General features: G+C 51.0%; 1 protein-coding gene across 6 annotated transcripts in view; it reads left to right on the forward strand.

Annotated features, from left to right (window-relative positions):
* The window catches only part of LOC119954359 (protein AF-10-like), a 182,639-nt gene that overhangs the window by 11,377 nt on the left and 151,424 nt on the right, over positions 1-19,838 (forward strand). For 5 of the 6 annotated variants that reach the window (XM_038779541.1, XM_038779535.1, XM_038779536.1 and 2 more), the window contains exons 3-4: positions 4,383-4,437; positions 18,472-18,581. In XM_038779541.1, coding sequence (XP_038635469.1) covers positions 4,383-4,437; positions 18,472-18,581 — 165 coding nt within the window. The remainder of the gene's footprint in view (positions 1-4,382; positions 4,438-18,471; positions 18,582-19,838) is intronic. The other variant, XM_038779540.1, reaches the window with a different exon arrangement.

A 19,838-nucleotide genomic window follows, 5' to 3' on the forward strand; every position in this document is an offset into this window, starting at 1 on the left:
CCCCCCCCCCCCCCCCCCCCCCCCCCCCCCCCCCGGGTTGCTGCTGCTGCTGGCCAATTTCTACCGCTCTGCCAGGAAGTCTAGGAACGGTTGCCACCGCCCGAAGAACCTCTGCACCGATCCGCTTAAGGCAAATTTCACCCTTTCCAATTTAATAAACCCCGCCATATCGTTGATCCAGGACTCCAGGCTTGGGGGCCTCGCATCCTTCCACTGAAGAAGAATCCTCCGCCGGGCTACCAGGGACGCAAAGGCCAGAATACCTGCCTCTTTCGCCTCCTGCACTCCCGGCTCCTCTGCAACCCCAACTATTGCGAGGCCCCCAGCCCGGTTTGACCCTGGACCCTACCACCCTCGACACTGTCCTCGCTACACCCTTCCAAAATTCCCCCAGCGCTGGGCATGCCCAGAACATATGTGTGTGGTTTGCTGGGCTCCCTGAGCACCTAACACACCTGTCCTCACTCCCAAAAAACCAGCTCATCCTTGTCCCAGTCATGTGCGCCCTATGCAGCACCTTAACTGTATGAGGCTGAGCCTCGCGCAAGAAGAGGAACAGTTCACCCTCCCTAGGGCATCTGCCCACGTCCCCTCCTCTATCTCCTCACCCAACTCCTACTCCCACTTACCCTTCAGCTCCTCCACCGAGGCCCTCCTCCTCCTCCTGCATCACCTGGTACGTTGCCGAGATCCTCCCCTCTCCAACCCACACCCCCGAGAGCACCCTGTCCTGGACCCCACGCACTGGTAACAGTTGGAACTCCACCACTTGCCGGCTGACAAACGCTCTTACCTGCATATACCTGAAGGTGTTCCCCGGGGGGAGGCCGAACTTCCCCTCCAGCTCACTCAGGCTCGCAAGCTTCCCATCCACAAACAGGTTCCCCATCCTTCTAATACCTGGCCTGTGACAACTCAGGAACCCTCCGTCTATTCTCTCCGGGACAAACCGGTGGTTCCCCCATATTGGGGACTACACCGAGGCCCCCACCTCCCCCCTGTGTCGTCTCCATTGCCCCCAAATTTTGAGGGTAGCCGCCACCACCGGGCTCGTGGTATACCTCATTGGAGGGAGCGGCAGCGGCGCTGTTACCAGCGCCTCCAGGCTTGTGCCCACACAGGACGCCATCTCCAACCTCTTCGATGCTGCCCCCTCCCCGTCCATCACCCACTTACGCACCATCGCCACGTTAGCGGCCCAGTAATACCCACAGAGGTTGGGCAGCGCCAGCCCCCCCATCCCTACCTCGCTCCAGGAACACCCTTCTCACCCTCAGGGTCCCCTGCGTCCACACAAACCCTGTAATGCTCCTGTTAACCCGCCTGAAGAAGGCCTTCGGGATAAGGATGGGGAGGCACTGGAACAGGAACAGAAATCTCGGGAAGCACCGTCGTCTTGACTGACTGCACCCTATCCGCCAAAGACAGCGGCAGCATGTCCCACCTCTTAAACTCCTCCTCCATTTGCTCCACCAGCCTCGTGAAGTTGAGTCTATGCAAGGCCCCCCAGCTCCTAGCCACCTGGACCCCCAAGTACCTGAAGCTCCTCTCCGCCCTTTTTAGTGGGAGCTCACCAATCCCCCTCTCCTGGTAGCCTGGGTGAACAACGAACAGCTCGCTCTTCCCCATGTTGAGCTTGTACCCTGAGAAATCCCCAAACTCCCTGAGAATCCTCATTACCCCCGGCATCCCCCCCCACCGGGTCCGCCACATACAGCAATAAGTCATCCGCATAGAGCGACACCCGTTGTTCCTCCCCACCTCGTACCAGCCCCCTCCAGTTCCTCGACTCCCTCAACGCCATGGCCAGGGGTTCAATTGCCAGCACAAAGAGCAGGGGAGACAGGGGACACCCCTGCCTCGTCCCTCGGTGTAGCCGAAAATACTCCGACTTCCTTCTGTTGGTGGCCACACTCGCCACCGGGGCCTCATATAGCAGCCTCACCCACCTGACGAACCCCTCCCCAAACCCGAACCTTTTCAGCACCTCCCACAAGTACCCCCGCTCTACCCTATCGAAGGCCTTCTCCGCATCCATCGCTGCCACTATCTCCGCCTCCCCTTCTACTGCTGGCATCATTATGATATTATTCTTCCAACTTCTTCCATCGGGCAGGAGATACAGAAGTCTGAGAACACGCACGAACAGACTCAAAAACAGCTTCTTCCCCGCTGTTACCAGACTCCTAAATGACCCTCTTATTGACTGACCTCATTAACACTACACCCTGTATGCTTCACCCGATCCCAGTGCTTATGTAGTTACATTGTATATCTTGTGTTGCCCTATTATGTATTTTATTTTCTTCCCTTTTCTTCCCATGTACTTTTTTTTTATTTAAAAAAAAATAAATAAATTTAGAGTACCCAATTATTTTTTCCAATTAAGGGGCAATTTAGCGTGGCCAATTCACCTAACCTGCACATCTTTGGGTTCTGGGGGTGAAACCCACGCAGACACGGGGAGAATGTGCAAACTCCACACGGACAGTGACCCAGAGCCGGGATACGAACCCGGGTCCTCAGCGCCATACGCAGCAATGCTAACCACTGTGCCACCGTGCTGCCCTCTTCTTCCCATGTACTGAATGATCTGTTGAGCTGCTTGCAGAAAAATACTTTTCACTGTACCTCGGTACACGTGACAATAAACAAATCCAATCCAATCGAGGAAATATTAGGAAGCGTAACTAAAGTTTGGTCAGAGATGGGTTTTAAGATAGATCGTAAAACAGGAGAGTGAGAAACGAATTTAGGGGAGGAATTTCAATGTGGGGCTGAGGCGGTTAAAGGCATTGAAGAAGGGGATATGTACAAGAATCCAGAGTCAAAGGAAAGAACATTTAAAGCGGGAGTATCGTAGGGCAGGAAGAACTCTGTCGAGGTGGGGTGTGGTGAGGCCATGCAGGGAATTGTACTTAAGGATCAGATTTCGTAGTCTGAGGCGTTGGAAGACCCAGGGAGACAACACAAGTCAGAGACCGAGGGCGAGCAGGGTTTGAGACAGGTGAGGATATAAACAGCAGGAGAATATTGGCGAACTGTTCAAGTCTGACATCAGATCTAAGTGCCAAAATCTCACATTCACATCGACCAAAGAGCACGCCCATGACCTGAGAAACATGGCAATCGCAACTGCTTTCCTTGCCTCTAGTAGCGTTGTTTATTTACTTTGCAGTCGTCTCTCTGGAGCTTTGAATGTGGTGTTACAGATTAGCCACTCACTTAAAAAGTCATCTTTGGGAAGCTGTAAAGCATGTATTTTTAAACTGGAAGGATCTTCGTCAATTATGTTCGTCCTTAACAAAACCAGTCACCCTGGTTAAAAGTAAGTTAAGCACCGGACCTTGGTAGAGATGGTCAACTGGGCAGGAGAGACATTTGCTCTCTAGGGCAGATGGAAATATCACTTTGTAATCGTTTCTATTTTATTTATGATTTAGATTTCTCTGGTTTTTTTTATACCCTGCCTTTTTTAGAAGCACTGATTATTTCTGAAATGCTGCTCAGCAGCCTAACAGCCAATTGTTCACGTGTCGAATAAGATTGCGTGTCAAGCTATTCGGCCGTGGAGGGAGTCGCAGCCGAGCCCGACTCTGTCCTCTTGTCCCTACAGCTGCGTGCTCTGGCACAATTCAGCACTTGTTTAGTGCCATTCAGGTCGTTGGCATGTTCTAAAATGTTTCGGTCAAGTAAGCTGTGTCTGAATGGTTGTCACTTCTGTAAGACAGTCACTGCAGGCACATTGCACCCATCAGGAACCCATGGGTAACAAGGAGATGAACGGGCCAGGTAATATTTCAGCGAAGCTGGTTGGGGCTAGAACACTGAACAGGTAGAAAGGAACGTTTACGGTTTCTTCGATCCCAGTGTCTGTTTGATTGGTTCAGTGTTTGACTGAATCACACTACTTGGGGTATTACCATGGGTAAATAGGACCATGGGTATATTTACATTCACTTGAACAGTAGAAAGGAACTTTAAGTCATCTGCTGTCCTAGTATCTTTTTGTTTGGCTCTGTCAATTTTTGTCTGAATAAACCCGTGGGACATTTTACCAAGTTAATGTAAGCTGTTGCTGGTGAGTGCAGAGGATTAATATAAAATATAAGTTTTACAAATAACTAAAAAGCGACCACTTGAGCCTAGAGCTCCGATTCGGATTGGAAATCTTCATAACCTTAAAAAGAAAAAGCAAGGTCTGGTTTTCTCATTTGAAAAGCAATGTTGTGCAGACAGTGTTGTCTTTTTATTTTAATTGTCCTGGTTTTTCTGGTAGCAGTTATAAACTGAGCAAACTCTTTGGTCACCTCCCTTGATTTCTGGCTGTCCCCAAAGCAGATCAAAATGATGCCCAATTGAACCATGTCCTTTGTTTCCAGCGCTGTGAACTCTGCCCTCACAAGGATGGTGCCCTCAAGAGAACAGACAATGGCGGTAAGTGGCAAACTGTGACCGTTACACCTTTTTTAATGATAGTTCTAGCATGAAAATGTAGGATTCATAGATTACAGGTGGTGGTAAAAGTAATATCGGAAGCGCAGAGAGAGGCACAATATAAATGCATTTCCATCAATCGGAAGCATGGTGGTTAGCACTACTGCCTCACAGCGCCAGGGACCAGGTTTGAATCCAGCCTTGAGTGACTTTGTGTGGAGTTTGCACGTTCTCCTCGTGTCTGTGTAGGTTTCCTCCGGGTGCTCCGGTTTCCTCCCATAGTCCGAAGATGTGCAGGTTAGGTGGATTGGCCATGGTCAATGTGTGGGGATAAGGCAGCGGAGTGGGCCTTGGTAGTGTTACGACACTCTGGGCTTGTGCATGGTCAATTCCTGCCTCACTTGACCCGGAGTCGCAATTCAATTGAAATTAACAATTCATCCTGAGAAAACACCCAAAGTCTCTGGTCTTTGGCTGCCCAATAACTGCAGTCACCAGGTTTGTAAATTTGAACACAATTAATTTTCATTAACAACAATAACAATGAGTAAATAGGCGGAGAGAGAGATTCTCCTCTCTGCCTCTAGGATCCAACTGACCCTTCCATTGTCTGAAAACCATCCCACACGAGTAGGACCCAATCACTGCCTGTCGCCGGGCACAATACAGCCTTTGGCCAATTCATTGGCCACCAGCCAACCAATCGTACCAATTACCTCTGATCTCTCGGGTGCCAGAAAGTCTGAGTTTTTCTGTTCGAAAGCTAAATCTCCAATAGCACGTGTACCACTTTGAGTCTTTTTTAAAAATTGATTTTTATTCAAAATTTTTCAATAATTTTTACAAGCCACTACAAAAAAAGAAAAACAACAAAAAGAAAATATAACAGTAAAACAGAAAACAACTTAACCATTTAACAGTATAACCAATTAACAAAATAAGGTGGGATATTTGCCCTTTACAAATGAAATCTATCCATCGCCCAAGCCACCCCTCCCCTTCTGGTTTGCTGCTGCTGCTGTTGACCTCCACCTAACGTTCCGCGAGAAAGTCAAGGAACGGTTGCCACCACCTGGAGAACCCCTGCAAGGACCCTATTAAGGCAAACTTTATCCTCTCTAACTTGAGAAATCCCGCCATATATCGACCCAAGCCACTACGCTTGGGGGTTTCGTGTCCCTCCACGTTAACAAGAGCCTTCTCCGGACTACCAAGGAGGCAAAGGCCAGAACTGCGGCCTCTTTCGACTCCTGCACTCCTGGATCATCTGATACCCCGAATATCGCTATCCCCTAGCTCGGCTTTACCCGAGTGTCCAAGACCTTGGACATGACCTTTGCAAAGCCCTTCCAGACCTCCGCAAGCGCCGGGCATGCCCAGAACATATGGACATGGTTTGCTGGGCTCCCTGAACACCTCACACACCTGCCCTCCACCCCAAATAACTTACCCATTCTCGCCACTGTCATATGCGCCGGGTGCATTATCTTAACTAAACCAGGCTATGATGAGGAGGAATTGACCCTGCCCAGGGCGTCAGCCCACAGGCCCTCATCCAGCTCCTCACTCAGCTCCTCCTCCCACTTGCCCTTCAGCTCCTCCACCGAGGTCGTCTCCGCCTCCTGCAGCTCCTGATATATTTACGATACCTTGCCATCTCCTACCCACACGCCCGAGACCACCCTGTCCTGCATCCTCCAGGCAGGCAGCAGTGGGAATTCCCCCACCTGCTTTTTCACGAACGCTCGAACCTGCATGTACCTGAAGGTGTTCCCCGGGGCTAGCCCAAATTTCTCCTCCAGCGCCCCCAGGCTAGCAAAAGTCCCATCAATGAACAAGTCCCCCATCCTTCTGATACCCGCCCTGTGCCAACTTAGGAACCCCCTGTCTATTCTGCCGGGAGCGAACCTGTGATTATTCCATATCGGGGCCCAGACTGAAGCCCTACCTCCCCCCTGTGCCGTCTCCACTGCCCCCAGATCCTCAATGTCGCCGCCACCGCTGGACTCGCGGTATACCGCGTCGGCGGAAGCGGCAACAGTGCCGTTATCAGTGCCCTCAAGCTAGTATCTTTACAAGACGCCGCTTCCACGCCGCCCCCTCTCCCTCCACTATCCGCACACAGTGAAACACGATGCCCCCCCCCCCCCCTCCACTCCACCCGACCAAAGGCCTTCTCCGTGTCCATTGCCGCCACCACTTCTGCATCCTCCCCTTCCGAAGGCATCATGATCACATTCAGGAGCCTCCACACATTCGTGTTCAGCTGCCTGCCCTTCACATACCCTGTCTGATCCTCATTAATCACCCCCGGGACACAATCCTCAATCCTAGTGGCCAAAATCTTGGACAACAGCTTGGCATCCACATTAAGGAGCGAAATCAGCCTATAGGAGCCACATTGCAGCAGGTCCTTGTCTCGCTTGAGGATAAGCGAGATCAGAGCCTGCGACATCGTCGGGGGAAGGGGTCCCTTTTCCTTAGCCTCATTGAAAGTCCTCAACAACAGCGGACCCAGCAGCTCTGAGAATTTCCTATAAAACTCTACGGGATACCCATCCACACCTGGGGCCTTGCCCGCCTGCATGCCCTCTAGCCCCTTAACCAGTTCCTCCATCTCGATTGGGGCCCCCAATCCCTCTACTCGTCCTTCCTCTACCTGTGGACACCTAAGTTTGTCCAGGAACTGCCTCATCCCCCCAGGGGGCTCTGACTCGTACAGTTTGCCATAAAATCCCTTGAAGACCTCGTCAATCCTTGCCGAGCTCAGCACCGTGTTACCGCCCCCCATCTCTAATTCCCCCAATCTCCCTGGCCGCCACTCTCTTTTGCAGCTGATGCGCTAGCATCCTACTTGTCTTCTCCCCATACTCGTACACTGCTCCCTGTACCTTCCTCAACTGAGCCTCAGCCTTCCCCGTGGTAAGCAAGTCAAACTCCCCCTGCAGGCTCCGGCGCTCCTTCAACAACCCCTCCTCGGGGGATTCCGCATACCTCCTGTCCACCCTGAGTATCTCCCCCACCAATCTCTCCCTCTCCATCCTATCTCTCTTCTCTCTGTGGGCCCTGACTGAAATTAGCTCCCCTCTGACAACTGCCTTCAGCGCCTCCCAGACCACACTCACCGAAACCTCCCCATTATCATTGGTCTCCACATAGCCACCCCTCCCCCCAAACAAGCATCGCTTAATCCCCCTACCCCCCCATTGCACTCCCGTAAGTCAGCTGACTCATGCTGACCCCGGCCGCTCCCCGCCTCCACCTCCAATCCTCCTGTGGGTTCCCCTTACAAGTCTCCACCCCCCCCCACCTAAGTGGCGTAGAGTCCCCCCCCCCCCCCCCCCCCCCCACCCCCACCCCGTGTGAACAGAGAGAGAAAAAGAGAGCAAAGTACCGTACACTCAAACCCCCCAGCTTCAAGTGCCGCCCCCACCTTTTCGCGGGTAAACCGCGCTCCCTGTCTGGGCCGACCCCACCTCCTGTGACGCAGCTCTTCCCAACTGCGACCTCACCCAAAGCCTCGAGGGCCTAAAACGCAAGAAATCACTGGGAAAACCCCAACATAACATTGCCCCCTCCAGCAACCCCCATAACATACTGCAGTCCATTAACTCGAGTCCAGTTTCTCATTCTTGATGGAAGTCCACGCCTCGTCCGACGTGTCGAAATAGGGGGGCCGGTCCTGATATGTAACCCACAGCCTCGCCGGTTGTAACAGCCCGAACTTCACCCCCTTTCCGCGGAGGACCACCGTGGCACGGTTGAATCCCGCACGCTTCTTGGCCAGCTCTGCACTCCAGCCATGATAAATACGCATCTCGGTATTCTCCCACCTGCTGCTCCGCTCCTTCTTCGCCCATCGCAGGACACACTCCTTTTTTTTAAATATAATTTTTATTGGAATTTTTTACAGAAAATATAAAATATAACGACAAACAATGAAATGCAACAAAATAACCCATAATAACTGTAACACCCCCAGACCGTATCGACGCATGTATCCCATCCCCCACCCCCCCCAACCCCAATGAACAACAAAAGAACTTCAAAATAAATTTAAATTAAATAAACAAACACAGTCATCGTCTCAGGACACACTCCTTGTCAGTGAAGCGGTGGAACCTTACCACCATAGCTTTCGGTGGCTCATTTGCCCTCGGCCTCCTTGCCAGGACTCTGTGCACCCCATCCAGCTCCAGGGGCCGCGGGAAGGCCCCTGCGTCCATGAGTGTGCTCAGCATCGTGGTCACAAACGCCCCAGCAACCGACCCCTCCACACCTTCAGGGAGACCTAGAATCCGCAGGTTCTGCCTCCTTGACCTATTCTCCAGGTCCTCCAGCTTCTCCTGCCATTTTTTTGTGCTGCGCCTCGTGTGCCTCCACTCTAACCGCTAGGTCCAGAATCTCGTCCTCCTTATCGGAGGCCTTCTGCTGCACCTCCTTGATCGCCGTCCCCTACATCTTCTGGGTCTCCGCCAACCTTTCAATCGACGCCTTCATAGGGGCCAGCACCTCCGCCTTTAAATCCGCAAAGCAGCTTCTTAAAAACTCCTGCTGCTCCCGTGCCCACTGGGCCCATGATGCCGGATCCCCGCCGGCCGCCATCTTGCCTTTTCACGCCCATTCTCCTCTCTTCTCCAAAGCAGCTTTTTTGACCGCCCCACTCCTGGTCCACTCCATACAGCGCTGGGAGACCCTCACTGTTTCCTTCCCACACCGGGAATCATCGTCAAAGTGCCGCTGGAGCTCCGTAAAAGGGCCCAAAAGTCCGTTATCGGCGGGAGCTACCGACTGTGCGACCTACCTAGCCATAGCCGCAACCGGAAGTCGACTTTGAGACTTTTAAGTTCTTCACTTCCTCTGGCTAATTTAAAAGTATATGTCCATTAAATATCCATGGATCAAAATGATAACCACAAAGTAGAAATATTTGGAAATAAGGGCCCATAGACTAGAGTGTGCTTTCGGAGGATCGCTACAGAATGGGCCGAATTGCCGCCAACTCCACTAGGGATTCTATGGAAACATTTTAATTTGTGACTAATCTGGTCAGAAACTTGTTGCTATGTTGTTCTTCTCATCCTCTTGCTTCCTGTCCTCCCTCTCACTCTTTTTCTCTTTCTCTTTCTCCCTCTCTCTCCTGCTCCCCCTCCCCTCTCTCCTGCTCCCCCTCTCTCCTGCTCCCCCTCTCTCCTGCTCCCCCTCTCTCCTGCTCCCCCTCTCTCCTGCTCCCCCTCTCTCCTGCTCCCCCTCTCTCCTGCTCCCCCTCTCTCCTGCTCCCCCTCTCTCCTGCTCCCCCTCTCTCCTGCTCCCCCTCTCTCCTGCTCCCCCTCTCTCCTGCTCCCCCTCTCTCCTGCTCCCCCTCTCTCCTGCTCCCCTCTCTCCTGCTCCCCCTCTCTCCTGCTCCCCCTCTCTCCTGCTCCCCCTCTCTCCTGCTCCCCCTCTCTCCTGCTCCCCCTCTCTCCTGCTCCCCTCTCTCCTGCTCCCCCTCTCTCCTGCTCCCCCTCTCTCCTGCTCCCCCTCTCTCCTGCTCCCCCTCTCTCCTGCTCCCCCTCTCTCCTGCTCCCCCTCTCTCCTGCTCCCCCTCTCTCCTGCTCCCCCTCTCTCCTGCTCCCCCTCTCTCCTGCTCCCCCTCTCTCCTGCTCCCCCTCTTTCTCTCTCTCTCTCTCTCTCTCTCTCTCTCTCTCTCTCCCTCTCCTCTCTCTCTCTCCTTCTCTCTCTTTCTCCTTCTCTCTCTTTCTCCTTCTCTCTTTCTCCTTCTCTCTCTTTCTCCTTCTCTCTCTTTCTCTCTTTCTCTCTTTCTCTCTTTCTCTCTCTCCCTTTCTCTCTCTTACTTTCACTCCCACCCACCCTCCTTCCTATTCTTCTCTTTCACTGCAAGTTAAAATAGCTGAACTCAATCCCAATGTAACTTGTATCAATCGTTCCCTCTCGTTCACTGTACTGTTTGGGGACTATTGTGCAGCCCTTTCCATGTGCAACATGCGTATGTTCCTGGTTTCAAGGTGTGGTGTTTAAGTGAGCTAGGATACAATGCTAGCCCCTGTCTCTTTCTATTTAGGGAAAGGTTTCCTTTATAATGGAATGATTAGCTCCATTTTTCTTTGCCTTTTCCTCTGAGGAAGTGACTGGCCTCACTTGGCAGCTACCCACAGAGATGTGATTGGAATTGATGGAGCTGACTGTAAGAGGAATGGGCAGGCAGACATGGTAAAGTGGCCAGACCAGCATTCACTACCTCAATTCCTGGGCTACTTTTCCCAAGTACAGGAAGGTTTGTGGATGCAAACATGGCTCTGTCATGAGATGATCGAGACAAGGAAGGGAGAGAGGAGGGAATGAAAGGATGAGCATAATCATGAACTTGCGATTAATAGACATTCGCTAGTACAGAACCCGAGTATTGCTGAAAAGGGGGCATGTCGAAGCTTTGTATCTTGCACTCATCACAGCATTTCAAGAATAGCAGTGTAAGAGGAAACCACAGTACAAATTGTTGATTTCCCTTGATATTGGTATTCTTGGGCAGCACGGTGGCCTAGTGGTTAGCACAACAGCCTCGCGGCGCTGAGGTCCCAGGTTCGATCCCGGCTCTGGGTCACTGTCCGTGTGGAGTTTGCATATTCTCCCCGTGTCTGCGTGGGTTTCACCCCCACAACCCAAAAATGTGCAGAGTAGGTGGATTGGCCACGTTAAATTGCCCCTTAATTGGAAAAAATAATTGGGTACTCTAAATTTATAAAAAAAAAGAAAAAAAAAAGATATTGGTATTCTTGTGAAATGGCCTGATGAGTCCCGAGTCCCTCCACTCCCATAAGATCCGTCTCCGGGCCTACCAGGGAGGCAAAGGCCAAAACGTCAGCCTCTCTTGACCTTGGACCCCTGGGACTTCCGACACTCCAAAAATTGCCACTTCTGGACTCTGGACCAACTTCACCCTCAACACCTCAGTCATAACGTCAGCAAACTCCCACCAGAATCACTCCAAGCTCGGACAGGGCCAAAACGTGTGGACATGGTTCGCGGGCCCACCGCCCACATCCATCCATTAAACTACCAGATTGTTGCTTCAAATAAAAACAATCTAGTTCGCTGGGGCCTTTTCCAGATGGAAGCCTGCCATTCTTACCTGGTCTGGCCCATACTGGGAGAATGAGACAAGCTGAAAAGCAGAAAATGTTGGATAAACGCAGCAGGTCTGGCAGCATCTGTGGAGAGAGTTAGACTCTGTTTTGAGTCCAAATGACGCTTCTACAGAGACTAGCTGAATTGTGCTTGAAGAAGCCTGTGTGGATTTGACATTCCAAATGGTCGCTGTTGTGTCCATTCTGTGTGTGACTCCAGATCCCCAGCAATGTGGTTGATGTCCTTCGAAATGACCACTTAGTTGTATAGGGATGGGCAATAAATGCTGGCCTTTCCTACGATGCCCGTATCCTTTGGACAAAGAGAAAGATCGGACTTGTCTTCCCTCAAGTATGGAAGATTAAGGGACGATATAATTGAATTGTTTTAAGAGGAATAAAGGATGGGGAAGGTATTTCTCTGATGGAGGGAGGCTTAAACAAGGGGGTATAACCTCCAAATGAGAGCTCAGTTGTTCTTGGGTGACATCAGGAAACACCCCTCCGACAAAAGATGGTGGAAATTCAAAACAATCATCAGCAAAGGTTGAGGATTGATCGATTGAAAATGTATTTATTAAAAAAAAAATTTAGAGTACCCAATTAATTTTTTTTCCAATTAAGGGGCAATTGATTTTTAAAAAATTTGATTTGATTTATTGTCACATGTACCGAAGTACAGTGAAAAGTATTTTTCTGCGGCCGAGGGAACGTACACAGTACGTACATAGACAAAAGAATAATCAACAGAGAATATTAACAATGGTACATCGACAAACAGTGATTGGTTACAGTGCGGGACAAGGGGCCAAACAAAGTAAATACATGAGCAAGAGCAGCATAGGGCATCGTGAATATTGTTCTTACAGGGAACAGATCAGTCCGAGGGGGAGTCATTGAGGAGTCTAGTAGCTGTGGGGAAGAAGCTGTTCCTATATCTGGATGTGCAGATCTTCAGACTTCTGTACCTTCTGCCTGATGGAAGAGTCTGGAAGAGGGCAATGCCTGGGTGGGAGGGGTCTCTGATAATGCTGTCTGCCTTCCTGAGGCAGTGGGAGGTGTATACAGAATCAATGTGGGGATGCCAAACTTATGTGATGCGTTGGCCAATCCACTTACGCTGTACACATTTGGGTTGTGGGGGTGAGACCCACACAAATTGAAAATTTGAAAACTATGATAGATTTTTGTTCGGCAAGAGTATTAAAGGACACAAAACCCACGGCAGATCAGCTATGATATCATTGGAAAGGACGAAGGGCCGAGTGGCCTATCACCTCCAATGTGGCCAGTGGACTATGCTGGAGCTGCTTAACAGCCGCAGATTGGTACAGATGTTGCACAGCTGCCCGAAATGGCTGTTATTGATCGTCTGTAGGGCTAATCCAATGGGGAAGACGGTGAAGCAGATTTGGAGAGTGGTGAGGAAGTCACGTTTGGCTCAGTCAGTAGCATTTTTACCTTTGAGTCAGAAAGTCACGACATCAAACCCCGCTTCAGACACTATTTTAATCTAGTGCCTTGCCCAGTGGGGTGTTTAGTGGCCTGGGCCCTTTAATCGAGCTGAGGGGTGGCAGCTCTGACACTGCCGCCTTCACACCTCTGCCCTGAATAAGTCTGAGGCACAAAGGCGCTGGGGTGGCTTTCCTGTCCTGCCTCAATTGAGGCTCTTAACTGGACAGTTGATGCCCATATAAGGACCTCATCCCGATGCCATTCATCCAGTGGCTGGCGAGGGAGCCTCCATTGCAGGAAGCTGGAACACAAACCCAATGGCTTTGTTTGCAGGCTCCAGGGTGGGGGCAAGGCCTTTGTACAGGTGATCCTGGACCTTGGTGGGCTGCCTTACCTGCAGCAACCACTGGTGGCACTGCTGAGCAGTGCACAGCTGCCAGTCCGAAGACCCCCTTAAAAAGCGATGAGACGAGCAAGGAGGAACAAATGGAGGACATTAGAGTGCCTTCAGCTCCGGTAAGTCTTCATGGAGCTCATGTGCTGGATCCGTCGACGTATAGCACACAGGCGAATGTTGTCGGTGGCTGGAACGATGGGGCAGATGATGGTTAGGAGGCGGCTGAACTATGGAATCGGGGTCTGAGACATCCGAGGTCTGCGTTCCATCTCTGAGTCTGATGAGCCAACTTCAGGCATGTCGGCGTTGAGATGATTGGAGGCGTCACAGGGCGCTGGTTCGCCAACAGAGCTGGAGGATCCAGGACAGGCCTCTTTTGAGGTACTTCAACTGGGAGCAACCTCCGAGAGCGAATTTGATCCAGGTGTCGTTTCATTAGTTGCCTCCGAACTTGGTAAGAGACTGACCCCCTTTGACGGATGACAATGCCGGCGAGCACCGTTGTTGAAGTTACGAATGAACACCACATTGTCAGGTGTAAAGTGACGAAGCGGCTGACCCCAAATTGGGCAATGCCCATGCGAATCTTGGTTACGCTGCACCTTTGTGTCGCTGTCCGACAGAATCAAACTCTGCCGTGTTCTAAGTCTACGACCCATTAACATCTCAGCGCAGGTTACCCCAGTTACTGCATGCGGCCTGGTCCGATATGAAATTAACAATCTTGCCAGTCTTGTGTCTATTGAGCTGGATATCAGTTTATTGAGCTCCCGTTTAACCGTTTGCAAGGCTTTCTCTGCCAAACCATTCGATGCCGGATGGCACAGGGCGGTGAAGACGTGGTGAATCCCGTTGCTCTTCACAAAAGCGGCAAACTCTTCGCTTTTGAAAGAGGTCCCTTGATCAGTCTCCAGTACCTCTGGGATTCCGTGGGTGGAAAAAGAGATGCGCAGTCGCTCAATGGTTGCTCGGAAGGTGATCGTCGCCATCTTGTGGTCCTTCAGCCACTTTGAGTGGGCGTCCACCAGAACAAGAAACATGGAAGCCAAGAAGGGACCGACAAAATCAACGTGCACATGTGGGCCCAAGTGCACCCTGGCCACTCCCAATGATGTAGGGGTGACGCTACGGGAAGCTTCTGGTGCTCTTGGCAGACAGAGCACTGCTGGGCCAACGTCTCAATTTCCACGTCCAATCCCAGCCACCAGACATAGCCTCTCACCAGCCTCTTCATTTTGGACACTCCAGGATGTCCGTTGTGAAGGTCCTTCAGCGCGACAGCCTGTCCCTTCGCTGGGAGAACAACTTTGGTGCCCCACTGGAGGATGCCATCCGCCATGGTCCACTCCGACAATTTTGAGGAGAGAGCCTTCAACGCCCCTGGTCGCTACCAATGCTGCCCACCATACAGCAGCAGATGATGCACCTTGGCAAGTACAGAGTCGGTTTGCATCCAGTCACGTATACACGAGGCAATGACTGGCAAGCAGTCAGCAATCCCGTCATCCGCCAGAGGAGGGTTCGCAGATTCGATCTGCAGGGGAAGACATCAGCATCATGTGTAATCTGGGTCGCTGGGCCGTGCTTGAAAGAGTATTCTCAGGCAGCCGAATCGAGTGCTGAATTCTTCCAGATGCTAGTGGTGGGACCGCCTTGTCCTCACGGAAGAGGCCGAGCAGTGGCTTGTGATCAGTGAGGTTAGAAAAATGATGGCCGGACACTTGTTGGTGAAATCGCTTTATAGTAAATGCGACCGCCAGACCCCCCTCTTCGTTCTGGCCATTCGTCTTTCGGCCGCAGCCAGCGTCCGGGTGGCAAAAGCGATCAGACGGTCACTGCCGCCATCCATTCGATGGGACAAAACGGCTCCAATGGCATACGGCGGAGCATTGCACGTGACGCACAACAACTTTGATGTGTCAAAATGTGTCAACGCCCTGAGGAAAATAACCGCTGCTTCACCTCGTTAAGCTCCATATCCTGGGCCTCGCCCCAATCCCAAGACTGGGGGGGGAATGAAAACCAAATTCGGAATAAAGTGGTCATAATAATTCATCATTCTAAGGAAAGAGCGAAGTTCCGTGGCGTCTCGCAGAGTGGGTGCCTTCTCGGAAAATGGGTGCTGACCATCCCGGTCCACCTGATATCCCAAATATACCACTTCCTTCGGGTGGAACACTGTGCACTTTGCCCGGCACAGGCGGACCCCATATTCGGAAAACCATTTCAACACCACCTCGGGGTTCTGCAAATGTACTTGTTCTGTGGCCCCGTGACTAACATGCCATCCAAGTAAACCGCAACGCACGGCAATCCATGCAGGGTGTTCCCCATGACACGCTGGAAGACTGCGCACGCCGAGGGAGACTCTGAACGGAAGCCGGGTGTACTCTTAGTGTCCTAATGGTGACGTACTTCTGTGAGGCTTTATCGAGCTCCAGCTGTAGATAAGCTTTGCTCATGTCCAAATTCGTGAATGTACAGCCTCCGACCAATGTTGCATATAAATCCTCAATGCGAGGTGAAGGGTAGCGGTCTAATCATGAAGCTGTGTTCATTGTCAATTTACAGTCTCCACAGAGACAGACTGTCTTAACTGGCTTCGTGATGGGGACCACCAGCGCCGCCCAATGAGTGAAGCGCACTCTTTCCAAACGTTGAAGAACAGTCTCTTTTAAAAAATATATATATATAAAATTAGAGTACCCAATTCTTTTCCCCCCAAATTAACGGGACATTGAGTGTGGCCAATCCACCTACCCTGCACATCTTTGGGTTGTGGGGGTGAGACCCACACAGACACTGGGAGAATGTGCAAACTCCACACGGACAGTGACCCGGGGCCGGTTTCAAACCTGGGTCCTCGGTACCGTGAGACAGTAGTGCTAAGCACTGCGCCACTGTGCTGCCCTGAAGTTTGGTATTAACCTTCTCCACTACAGCGTAGAGAGCCAAGTGGGCACAAGGGTTTCGGGACTGGGCTTCCCGGGAATTTAGCCATGGCCTCCTTAGTGGTATCCAAACAGACTGGAAATCCTCCGGGAATTTGCTCAGTGACGTACACAAACCACCAGACAGGAGGCTATGCTACCAATCCAACTGCAGCTGGTGTAGCCAATCATGGCCCAAGAGGCTCGGGCCGTTGCCTTGTACAACAATGAGGAGAAGGGACACCGACTGGCTTCCGTAAACCACCAGAGCAAGGGTGGACCACATGATGTTCAGCCGTTCCTGATCCTAAGGTGGCCAAACAAGCTGCCTTGTTGGCCAGAGACAAGCACTTCTTGCTTAATAAGATTAAAAGTGTTCTCGACCAACACAGAAGTAGCCACTCCCATATCCAGCTCCATTTGGAGCATGTGACCAATAACCTGTATCGGAATGCAAATAGGGCCCACAGCGGGAGCTACCAAACAGATCAGCAGCACCTCAGCCACATCCTCTGCCTCCAGATGCAAAGCCCGGCCGCGGGGCTGACACCAAACTTGACTGGTGCAGCTGGAGAGCCGCCCGTCCTGTTGCCAGTGGGTACTCCGAGACTGCCGTCCACATGTAGCACACGGGCCGGAATCCCCCTCAGCCGAGTCCGAGGCTGTCTCTTCGCTCAGAAACCAGAGTTGCAGCGGCGTACGGCCCGGGTCGTAGGGGATACCACGTGATGGCGCTGCCCCAAAACGTTCACCTGCATCCCTTGTATCTCTTGGATGCCACGGTCTGCACTTTCTTGGGATAGGGAGGTCTGCAGCACCTGCTGAAGAGTTAGGGAATCTTCACCAAAAGCGTTTACTGGGTATCCATACTGTTGATACCGCAGACTAACCGATCGCGGAAATATATCGGATAAAACTGTTCCATACTCCCAAAACCCTGCTATCCTGCATAGCCAAGATGCAAATTCTGTGACAGACTCACCTGAGGACCTCTCTGTATTAAACCGATATCTTTGAATGATTGGGTTAAAATGTTGCGCTGCAAGTGCCACGAGCTGGTTGAATGTTCGTGTATCCGGCGTCGCCGGGTATGTGAGAGTCCGGATCACTTGTCAACAGTGTGACCGCCTGGTGCTTGTTCTCCGCGATACTCTTGGCCCGGAAGAAATAACAGATTCGTTCAGCATATTGGTTCCAGTTTTCAACATCGGCATCAAATGTATCTAACCACCCAAACAGAGACACGGCGAATCAATGAAATCCAAACCTGGGTCCAGAACATCGGGGTGGTGGCTCAGCTGAGTAGGTCGCAGGAGGTCCAGTTTACTCCTCGTCGCCAGTTTAATAAGGACGGAGGAGCCTAAGCTGAGTAAAAATAAGAACAAAGTTTTATTTACAAACAGTATATTTACGTTCTCCAGTGGGCCCCAATTGGGTACCTCTCTAGTCGGTGCCCTCCTGGCCGACCTTCTATACCTAGGTTATTGAGATACCCCACCCCGAGCAGGGGAGCCTGTATTCCGCAAGGATCAGGGGGCAGACGGGCATTCCCACCCTGCAAGCCCTGTTCGGGATATTACAGGTCCTTTGAACAGGGGAAGGTCCATCACTGCCTGGTTGAGTGTCTGATTGCACTTAATGCAGCATAAAGCAAGCTCTGAGGGGTTCTTGCTAGCTGCCTAGCCACTAGGTGAGAACCCTGTCGCCTACATTAAATTCTGCCCATAATCTAGGAGCACTGAGGGCATCTGAGCTGCTGTTTCTCGGATGAAATGTTTAAACAGGATCTGGTCTGCCCCTCGGGTGGATCTAAAGATTCTCGTGGCACTGCCTTGAAGAGGAGCCGGGGCAATTTTACCCTCTCTGCTGGATCAGGTGCTGGAGATCACCAGAACAGTCAATCTGTTTCTCTGATTATCTGGCCTTGCTGTTTGTTGGGAGGTTGCAAAAATTGGCTGCCACATTTCCCACATTGCACTAAGTAAAACCTACCGCATTGGTTGTAAAGCACGATAGGAAGTCCTGAAGTTTTGAAAGGTGCAATCGAAATGCAAGTTTTTTTTTTTGTTGAAGGTAAAATCAGTACAATACCCGTCTTTAAGCTGCTATTTCTGTCTCCTATCTGTAGGTTGGGCCCACGTAGTCTGTGCTCTCTACGTACCAGAGGTGCAGTTTGCCAATGTTATCAGTATGGAGCCCATTGTGCTGCAGTATGTTCCGCACGAACGCTTCAACAAGGTAATGGTGCCATGCTCTCCACGCCGAGGGATATGGCGGTGTTGTAGTGTCATGCAAGGATGATGCCATTTTCATAACCCATGACCAATTTCCATCTGTAAATAAGAGTGCTGGACCATTGATTAAAAACAGAATCGCAGAGCTGTTATGACGCAGAAATTGACCAATTGGTCCATCGTGTCTGCACCGGCTCTCCAAAAGACGTTGTGACTTAGTGCCATTCCCCTGCCTTTTGCCTGTATCCCTGCACGTTGTCCCTGCTCAAGTTATCACCTAATGTATCTTGAATGCAGTGGGGTTCGAAAATTTCCCTCCCATTCAAATCTTTGGTCAGTTTCAGTTTTGCTGCCTCTTACCGGACTAATTCCTCTAGATTCTAGTCATATTTTCTCTCCTCGCTTGATGATGCGAATTCTTGGTATGCGGTTGGTTTAGTAAGTCACAATTTTACTATTTTGTTTGTGTGTGAAGCCTCGAAAGTGGTTGGAGAACGGCCATTTGACCCATTGTGCTGATCCAAAGTGCTGTCCAGTTAATCCCTCCTCGTCCTGCATTTTCCTGCTAATCTTTCTCCTTCAAGTATTTATCCAATTCCTTTTAGAAAGTTAGAATTGAATCTGCTCTCTTTCATGACAGTGCATTCCAGATCAAAATAACTTGTTGCATAAAAAAGCATTTCTTCGCCTTGACTCTCATTCCTTTTACAAATGCCTTTGGTTTTGGACCTTCTGTCAGTGGAGTCTATCGTGTCCTTCCTGATGCACATTTCCAGCACAGACCATTAGATAAAGATCACTTACTCTGACCAAAACTCTCTCCGAGGGAGTTCGTAACCAAGGGGCTTCAGATGAACAGTAGTTTTCTCGTAATAATCTTGATCAGTGCCACAGGTAGGCTTACATTAACACTGCAACGAAGTTACTGTGAAATCTCCTAGTCGCCACATTTTGGCATGTGTTCAGGTATACAGGGAGAATTCGGAACGTCCGATTCACCAAACAAGAAACCTCGAAGATGGCGGCGGAGCGAGGCGACTCTCTGCGAGCTCTCCCCAACAGATCCACTTTTTACTTGTACTCGGTTTCTTCCCTTTTCTTCCCATGTACTTAATGATCTGTTGAGCTGCTCGCAGAAAAATACTTTTCACTGTACCTCGGTACACGTGACAATAAACAAAATCCAATCCATTCTTTCGGGACTTGTGGGAGGAAACCGGAGTTCCTGGAGGAAACCCACGCAGACACAGGGAGAACGCGG

Source organism: Scyliorhinus canicula, chromosome 19, assembly GCF_902713615.1.
Source record: "Scyliorhinus canicula chromosome 19, sScyCan1.1, whole genome shotgun sequence".
NCBI lineage: Eukaryota > Metazoa > Chordata > Chondrichthyes > Carcharhiniformes > Scyliorhinidae > Scyliorhinus > Scyliorhinus canicula.